Source organism: Ambystoma mexicanum, chromosome 7p (genome assembly GCF_040938575.1).
Source record: "Ambystoma mexicanum isolate Mex_15411 chromosome 7p, UKY_AmexF1_1, whole genome shotgun sequence".
Classification (NCBI taxonomy): domain Eukaryota; kingdom Metazoa; phylum Chordata; class Amphibia; order Caudata; family Ambystomatidae; genus Ambystoma; species Ambystoma mexicanum.
Window position 1 is genome coordinate 706,949,964 of NC_090939.1, and position 9,497 is coordinate 706,959,460.

The window sequence follows — 9,497 nt, forward strand, 5'->3', positions numbered from 1 at the left end:
TCCGCCTTGAAAACCACGCACCTTTTAAGCCACTACATTTCCAAAAAACGTCTTCACTTTGAAGGGGATCTTTGAAGCTGTGGCCTTCTGATGCGAGTTAATGTGCCAGTCTATAATATGCAGCTGTCTGAGGCATGCAACCGTGGAATCCATGGCCATTGCTGAAGCTTTAACACTGGCACAGGCTAGGTCCGACATGAGCTCTATCAGAGTTCAGACACCCAGTATAATAGAGGGGGTATCTGTACCACCATGGAGTTCTTTCAGCAGTTTCTTGAGCCCCCCTATTGCTGTCTCTGCCGTATATGTGGTGGGCCTTGGAGAAACCTATGCCCCTCCATAAGCTTATTTCAGGGAGACATCCACCTTTCTATCAGTCGCATCCTTAATTTCTTTCTCTGGGTCATCTACACACTAAGCTATGGCGAACAGTGTTCAGCTGGATGGACCGAGGTAAGACTTCTCCCCTTTCAGAGGATAATACTGAGCCAAAAACATTAGTACTGCAACTTTCAGGCTCTTTCCACTCCTTCAAAATATCTTCCTTTACTTCTGGGAGCAGCGTGTTTGAACTGGGACACCCTTGTTGTTCTGTCACCTGAGGGGATACAAGTTCAGCAAAACCAGTGTTGTGAGCCACCTGTATCAATAGTAAGGCCAGTTTCCTTATTCGGTTATTTCCACTTTTGCTCATCCTCTGAGATTAAATTACATCAGGAGATTAATCTGGTGGAAGATCAGCAAGAGAGTCTGAATATGAAGGAGGGACTCTCTCCTTTTCTCTTAGTGCCTTCCTCCTCAAACGCTTACTTAAAAATCTCCAAATACTTATTTTTTCAGATATTCCATATATTCCTCCATTCCTTTTCCTGGCCCTTTCTGGTGTAGAGAATTTGGAAGACATCAGGCCTAGCTACGATTCTCTGATCTTTTCCCGCATGGCATCCACACATGCTGCTCACCTCACCAGGAACGCATAGAAACCATCAACTTTCACGGCAGTAAAATAGCCTACACCTTGACTGAGCTTACACCTCCTGCAGCATCAAGACCAATAATATGGAAACCACTCCTGCATAACACAACCAAGCATCTGTGGGCCAATTTGAAGGCTGTCACGCATCCCCTCATACTCGTTACCAATGCCCAGGAGGGTTTGACGCACGGATTACACTGAAGCAGACCCGTGCTTTGTCTTGCTTCCATGGACCACCATGCCTGCCTGAAGTGCCCCACCAGCACCACTGGGACACCTTCAGTTCTTTTGCTCAACCCAAAGCGCATTCCCCACCAAATTCTGCCTCCCTAAGTTCAGCAGAGAGATGCTAGTAATGGGAAGTGGACCTATTGCCCCTCTGATCCCGGACAAAGAGGATTCAAGTTGTAGAAAGCAGTCCAGCTACCATCTGGGGTCCATGTCTGAGGCAGGAAATGTTTTTAACTGAGGCACGATGGAGTGTAGACTCCTGGTAGTGAAGTCGGGGCAAATAAAAGAATAGAAATAAAAGTTTAAGGGTTACTGACATGAGAGTGGTAACCGCAAGTAAGTATTGGGACAAGGAAGCAATGCCATTTTGGGTGTTATATACTCAAAATGTCTTACCCCGCATGTTCTAAGACCGGTGTGCTTTGGCCATCTTACAAAAGAACTTCTTCCTCCACTCTCAGGGCAGACACCTCCAAATAATGCCATGCACTTTGCAGGGTCCTGCTCAGGACTCCAAGGCAAGTGTTTTGTGTGACTGAACTGGGATTGGGACCGTCTAGTCCCAATCCACATTTCTCCAAGGGGGAGCGGGGGGTGTCAGCTGGGCAGAACGGGGGTAGGTGGCTGTTCATGATTTGGCAGACCTTACCTGCTTGAATGGTGCAGATACTTACGATTAATAAGCTGGATTGTGGGTAAAAAAAAAAAAAGAGGATCTAGAGCCATTCTGGAGATCATCCACTGAATTTAAGGTGAGGAGACCAGCATTGAAGACTCAACAACCAGCATTACCAAAACCCTCACTGAGGATACTCTGCTTCCTCTCCTGTGATCAGGGAAGACCGTTATTGGTGCCTCCCCCCTTGGGCAGGCGAAGAATCATGCATCCTGGATCACTATTTCAGTACTATTTGGTTGGTGGGCTTTGCACATGTCCCAGGACCCTCCTGTGGTCTGACCATGCCTCTCTGCTGCAATAGACTGTCTGAGGTTATAACTTGTGGCCCAGGTATCAGATGCTCTCCATCCTGAAGATGGCCCTTTCTGGAGCTGGGTGTCTGCCACCTCAGAGCTCAGCCAGCTGAGCCTTGACCAGGGTTTATTTAAACGCTTCACTTTATCTGCTGCATCCTGGGGGTCCATTCTGCCGTAACTGGTGACACGGGTCATATGGCCCATCCTGGTGCAAGTCTGCAGGAACCATGACTGAACAGGAGATTGGTACCGCCTACTCAGCCACTTCACCTGCGACACCTAGACCTTCACTCATGGGGCCAACAGAAGTTAAGTAGAACCAGCAATTCTGCGTTTTACAGGAGAGCTTTCATGGGAAATCCGAGTTGATGGTATAATTGTACCCATCACTTCCGTTTCCCCAAAGGGAATGCAATGTGTAAAGTCCACTACACTTTCCTGGCAATGGAGGTTTAGCCTAGCACTCTCCCCGGATAATTACTAGTGTGTTGGAATTGGAAGTGTACCCCTATTTTTATCTTAACCACATTTTCCTAAAAGGGTGCTTTTAATTTGGAAATCTCTCACAACAATATGCATTACAGGGACATTTTAGGTTGAGCTTGGCATATAATGGTTGCATCTGCACTCACAAGGTGGCACCTTACATGTGATGGCTTTATCATGCATATGAGGCATTTCAGATGCATGCAAGTCCTCACTTTAATAATGAAGGCAGCACGTGCCCACGTGAGGCTGTGCCTCACATATTGCGACTGTGGTATATGAAGCATTACATATAACTGATGCCCTTGAAGATTCACTTTCAATGAGGCGGCAGCACCTGCACACAAAGCTGTATTGTTTGGTGATGACTTGATTCCGTTTTCAAAATTAAAGATTACCAAACCCATATCATTGTCGCTACCTGCGATATCATTGGTGTCAGTTTTTTTATATCACTTCCTGATGCAATAATGATTCCTCAAGTCTGGACTCTAGCTTACAAGCCCACTTGGTGACTCAAAACGTTAGCACATTCAAAAGTGTTGGACAAGCTTACTCTACGTTGTAGTGGTGTTGTCAGAGTGGGTGTGGGAGCTCAGGAAAATGGCTAGATTAGCCTCCCTCCTCCCTGGACTACTCATAGGGAGACCCAGATTCCCCCCCACAACCAAACAGAATGTTGTCCAGTTTGTCCACTCGTGCCATGATGGATACAGCCTGGCTACCCTGCGGTCTTGCCCTGTGAATATGCAGCAGAACACTATTTCAACTATTTATATATATATTGCGTATTTCATCAGCAGGGAAGATCACAACCGAAGGTATCAGTGAACCTAGATGGCAGAAACAGTAGAGGGTGAAACTTGGACGCTTTCAAGGGAAATATGTGTTTGTTGAGAGTATTCATTACAATGCACTTTTATCCTTCTCGCTTACAGTGTGTATTTCATGCAGTGGTAAAAAAACAGAATGCACAAGCAAAGTAAGACAGTAACGAAACGAGGTATCACTTTGTATGAGACCATGTCCTCCTTGCAGACCAAGTGGGTAGCCAGCAAATCCCACTTCCTGCTACATATGCTAAGGAAGATTACTCAAAAATAATCCACCTGAGCAGTGGCTAACTCGTTTATAAATTAACTTTCTGCAATAGCATAGAAGCAGGCCTAAATAAAGTACAGACCCATCAAGTACTCCACTATAAAAATGTCCTGCCCATATGATCCTGGGCCTAATTACACCTGCACTCGGGAGGGGCGGGGGTGGTCTACCCTACCCTTCGAACTTCGAGACCAACTTGAAGTCCTAGGTCTTAAGCCACTAGGGCCTATGAGGTAAAAGACCCAACTATATCCATAAACCTCTTCCAGCCTCAAACGGCCAGTTTCAAAAGACTTCAAAACAGGGGAAAAACACTAATTGGAATGAGTTGCACAACCCCAGGCATTTAGGTGGGGCTGGGGCTAGCTGCGCCGAGCCCTAAGAATCTCCAAAACCTTACTCTGAACCAGGGCTCTCAGTGTGCTCCTTCAGTCCCCTATTAACTGAGTGCAGGACAAGAGCCTGCTCAACACAATCCCAACTGTGTGTGGAGGCTGACTCGAGTTGTGATAAATGCAAGGAAGCTGTTTGCAGACACCCAACACCTGAATCCCAAAGGGTGAAGCTGTCCAAATGCACATGTCTCATGGTTTGTAGTTATACTGTTATGGTGTTTCCATATATGAAAGTAGCAGACAAGCCTGTGTACATTATGTGCTCAGAAGGGTTGCAGGCTTGAACCATTTGTCACAGAGATGTCATATAAAAAGTGTGCTAATTCTATGTTCCCAAAATGCTTTGATTTCATGCAAAGTAGCTTACACTGGTTCCATTTATCCCACTCCCCTTTCTCGTGGGCAAGTTCTATGTCTGCGGAAGATGCAAGGGGGCACCTTTCAAAATGATATTTGGAGATCCTCTAGCCCCCAGACACCCAATTCTGATGCAGCTGTGTGGTTCATAGATTAGAATGAAGGGTTTCCTAATGCAAACTCCAATGAAGAATTTCCCCCCCGTCTCATGGATGGTGCAAAACATAAGTCCCCCCCCCTTGAACGTACTTGTTCCCCAAGCATATTCCCTGCCCACATCAAAGAGCGGAAAGCAGGATGAACAGGTCAGCAATAACACCTTTTAAAGAGCTTTGTCTTTGGCCAGCAAAAGCTCATTGAAAGTGGCACATCCTTGAGTTTGTGGCGACTGGTTCATCCCAGGGAAGTATGTACATACCACAATACCCATTATTGTGGGTTCATATTGTGGCCAAATCCTAGTTAAAGCACTGGACCAAAGAAGTGAATAGCTGCAGATTACCACAGGACAAGCAGCCAGCAGGGGAAGTTAAACCCTAAATGAGCAAGAGCAAGGGCCAGTGACGTCTTTTTACAGCATGAAGGTGATTTACTCACGGATTGAATTGCCGATCTCCTGACAAACTAATTTATTTACATAAAGCAATATCGTAACGCGCCTGTACACAAGTGTTTCGAGGCAAGGGAGGGGGAAACAGACAACGATCTTACTAGGCCAGGTGTCATTCAGATCGCGCAAGTGCATGGGAAGGGGGAGAAGGATAAGTGTGAGGGGGGATGGGAGAGGAGAAAGTGCAATACATGGGATAGTAGAATAAATAAGATAATAGAACGGCCAGATGGTGGCAAGTGCAGCAACAAATGCTGGAAGGGGGACTGTAGGTATACAGAACAACAGTCCCCAGTGCGGTGGTTGCCAGGGAGGCAATGCAGGTGTGAAAATTGCGGGGCCAGGGCCTGAGATCAGAAGGGTGGCCAGGTAACCAGTGCAGTTTCAGCCAGGAATTAAGGAGGGGAGAGAAAGCAGAAGCAAAGAGGAAGGTTTTGGAGGTGCTTCCGGAGATGGTTCTCCTCAAGTTTCAGGAAGGCTGTTCCAGAGGGAGGCCCCTGCCGAACAGAGATCTACCACCAACTCGTTGCTTGGAGAAGTGAGTGACCCTGAGGGAGTTGGAGGCAGATGAGCGAAGAGCTTGAGTAGGAAGATATTTGGGAAGAGAGAGTTGAAGGTATTGCGGCCCCAGGCGGCCTTGTGGACAATGCAGAGGGTTTTGAACTTAATCCTCGCACCCACTGGGAGCCAGTGCAGAGATTTCAGTCCTGGAGAGATACGATCCCTGGGCTTGAGGCCAAGGACAAGTCTCGCAGTCCTGTTCTGGATAAGTTGGGTAGTGTAGAAGGCGACAGATTTAGATAGAGGCTGTTACAAGTCTAGTAAGAACCAGGGCTCTGGCAATGGTGAACACGAACAAGCGGGAGCTTTATTTACAGTATGCAGACAAGACCAAAATACATGTTTGCAGGGCCTCGTGATGTATTGTTTGCTACTGGCGTCTCTTTCCCAAGCCACCTGCCCCTCCTTTAGACAATGCCCCCTTTCTAGGGGCGCCACCCTCGATTTTGCATCCCACTTAAAGCACTGCTCAAACCTCTGAAACTGGAAAAGCGTAATAACTAGTTAAATGCGGCACTAGAAACCCTTGAGATTAAGTATTTCCTGACACCAACTAACCTTCCCAGGGGAACGGCCCACTCCCTTCCCTCACACCACATTTAATCTACCAAAGTGATTCCCAAGAACTGGTTAGAATTTGGATTGTGAACAGAAAACATTACTCAGCAACAACGCATCCCGCAGTTTGCAAGCACTCCGGATCCAACACCATGCACATGGAAAGAACCAAAACGTGTTACTGTCGTTTATGCCACCTCTTATCAGCATCTAACCTCTCCCACTATTCCATTCAATAAAGAAGTATGTTAATATACAGAAATGTTGTTTGTTCTGTACCTACAAGCATTTTTTTTACTGCACGATTTCTACTCTTTAAGTACACCTGCTGGCTTCATTCACCCGCGTTGTTGGCTTTGGAATGACTTGTCTTCGATTTTGCGCTATACAAAACACAAAAAAGTAACTTATTGTCTTTCGTTTTCATCAGCATTCCAAAACAGCAGTCAGTGCGACGTTTGGCATACTTGTCGGAGGGCGTTGCACAGAGGCGTTGCTAGGGGGTGACTGAGGGGGCTATAGCCCGGGGTCTTTTGGTTGTAGCCCCGGATAAAAGCTCAGGAGCCACAGCCAAAAGGCTAGCTAGCCCCCAGTTCTGGGAACATTAGTGTAGCCCCAGATCTTTTCCGGACCTAGCAACACCCCTGGCGTTGCAGATCTTGTACTCGGCTTGCCCTCCCAACAAGCTCAATCCCATTCACGGGATACTCTGCCACAAATACTTCACACTGATTAATTATGTAGGATCACCAACCCAAAACATTTTACTTGCGCTACCTTAGACACTCAACGGTTTCAAAGGTATGGTTTGAATGTAAAGTTGGAAAGACTGCTTATTCTCTCCATTAACAAGCCGTAGCGATTTATAAAGGGTAGAAGGAGCGATAGCGGCGCATTCCAGCAATTAAAATGAAACAGAAGCACAAACGAAAAAAAAACATTTGCGAAAGCTGCACTGCACTTAGATTAATCGTGATTAAACTGAAATAACGAAGCCAGGCGAGCTCTTTCCTTGCAGATTCCGCCCTCACGAGGAATCTTCGAGGTATCGTGCTCTGACCTTGTATCATTTCCCCTCAAACTGCGGGAGCTGAATTAGCCAACAGCACTGACCCGCATTGTATGGGGTTACTTCCACAGATGTCTCCGCGCATGCTCCACTATCCCACCCTCAACCCCAGCAATGTACTTGGGCCGCGCATGCGCACTTGGATGAAACAGTCAAAGGGAAGCGGTACTCTTCAGACGTTAACGCACCATTAAATGTTCCACTTCTCTTTTGTGTGCACCTACCCTGATAACGGTGGCTGGCACAGTAGGTGGAGAAGAAGCGAACAGCTGCCCCAGCGGCTACTCACTGCCACCCTCGCTACGGACTTCACAGAATGACCAGCAAAAGCAGTAGCATAGCGGTCCACTCTCTGCCTCTGCCAAGTGCCAACCCAGCTGCATCACGTGATATGCCAGACAAAGCTTTTTTTAAAATAAAGTCTTTATTGAAAACACAAGTCGCGCACAAGCACGTTCATAGACAAATAATCCAAACATACAACAACTGAAATTATGAGCTCTATAGGGTGGTAGCTTGAAGGATATTTTAATAAGAAGTTGGGGAAAATATTGTGACATTTCGAAAAAAGCTGCTATTATCATTTCAAGCAAGAAAACTGTCTCGCCATAAGTGAAAGTAGAACATGATTCCAGAAGCCTCTTTAAATTGTAAGGATTCTTTGAATACCAGGAATTCTTTTTTTTCTCTTCAAAGTGTGACTATTTTACTCTGTATTTTAATGTGATCTGCGGTTGTTCACAGTGTTAATATGGAACGCAGTAAACAGATCTCTGGTAGCTCACATTATTTGAAGCCTCATTGTGAGGATACTGGTATAATATGATAGGTTATTTATAACACGCTTAATACCCAGAGGTTTCTAAGCGCAGACCCGGGATTCGACCCTGTGTTGCTCTGTGTTGTCTTGCTTCCAAGGCGAGCATGTTGCCGCTGAGATATCTGTTATGTGGTTATTGTGTCCACGGGTCCCCCCACCCCCGTGAGCTGGCCCAGCCCTCTCGTACCTGAGGAAAGACGCAGACACAGGTCTGCTTGTTACGAGTTGCCAGCACGCTCTGACACGCAGTGGGCCACCCCTTTATTCTTGTGCATGCGCGACGGCCTGCCTGGCTGTTGCGCTCACGCACACACACGTGACTCTGTCACATCCCTCCTTTTTCATAACAAAACAACACATGCATTTTATCATTAACTGGTTGTCAATGTGACATAGATAACATGTGCATAATACAGTAAACAGTGCCTCAGCCCAACGTGGGCAACTACTGTCCACTTCTGGTCTTCGTTAACTCGGGTCCAAGATGTAGTCCTTGAACCTGGCTAGACACCTCGGGCCCTCACGGCGGGGGTATCGCTCTTTCCCATGTTCCTTGTCAGGGCTATGTCCCCTTGCTTCAGGGTCTCCCGAGTCCTCAAGAGGCGGCCCCCTCACCGCGGCTCGAGCTGGGGACACACCAACAGCAGGCTTTTGCCATGGCTCGCAGGTGTCAATCTTCTTGCAAAAACACAAGTTTCTTGTAACCATTCCCCGTTGGTTTGACGCCGTCACCATGGACCCGTTGACACGGGTTACCCCCATTGGGGTAGGCTCATAGTTAAGGGATAACTTCCCCTCTGGGTGTCAGTTCCTCACTTGGACAGTATCCCCTACTTCAATGTCTGAGGGTTTCAAACGCTGCCTGGCGCTCCCTCTCTCATTGTACGCCCGTCGGTCTTCAAGTGTCAGTTGGTCATTAATGACGACTGGTGGTCGGCCCTCGGTCTCGGGTATCAGGCCCCTCGGGCATCTGTTTAACAAGGCCTCTGCTGGAGCCCCCCCTGTAGATTGATGGGGCATTGAGCGATACTCTCGAAGGAACTGATATAGATTTCTCTTCCGCCCCCCCCATAACTCTGTGAGATTTGAAATATCTTATTGAGGGTACGCATGAAGCGCTCCATCTCCCCATTTTCTCTTGGCCAGGCTGGAGTCACTTTCCCGTGCGTGATGCTGCAGTCGCTCACGAATTCCGCAAACTGTCTCCTGTGAAACAGCGGTCCATTGTGTAAACATATGACCCGAGGAAGTCCATGGGTCGCGAAGATCTTTTCCATCGCTTGTATGGTCTGGTCACTTGATTTTGATTCTACTATCTCCACCTCTGGATAGCGTGAATACTGGTCGATTAGTGTAAC

The 9,497-nt window shown here is 47.2% G+C and overlaps 1 protein-coding gene across 10 annotated transcripts in view; it reads right to left on the bottom strand.

The window, feature by feature from the left end:
• Positions 1 to 7,705, bottom strand: part of AP1S2 (adaptor related protein complex 1 subunit sigma 2) — a 380,836-nt gene extending 373,131 nt beyond the window's left edge. For 6 of the 10 annotated variants that reach the window (XR_011283535.1, XR_011283536.1, XM_069636790.1 and 3 more), the window contains exons 1-2: positions 7,544 to 7,705; positions 6,534 to 6,633 (exon numbers count right to left, since the gene is read on the bottom strand). Coding sequence is in view for 4 of the 10 variants with exons in the window: in XM_069636790.1 (XP_069492891.1) it covers positions 6,534 to 6,539 (6 nt within the window). In the remaining 6 variants the exon portion in view is untranslated. The remainder of the gene's footprint in view (positions 1 to 6,533; positions 6,634 to 7,543) is intronic. The other 4 variants (XR_011283537.1, XM_069636792.1, XM_069636795.1 and 1 more) reach the window with 1 other exon arrangement.
• Between the last annotated feature and the right edge of the window lie 1,792 nt (positions 7,706 to 9,497).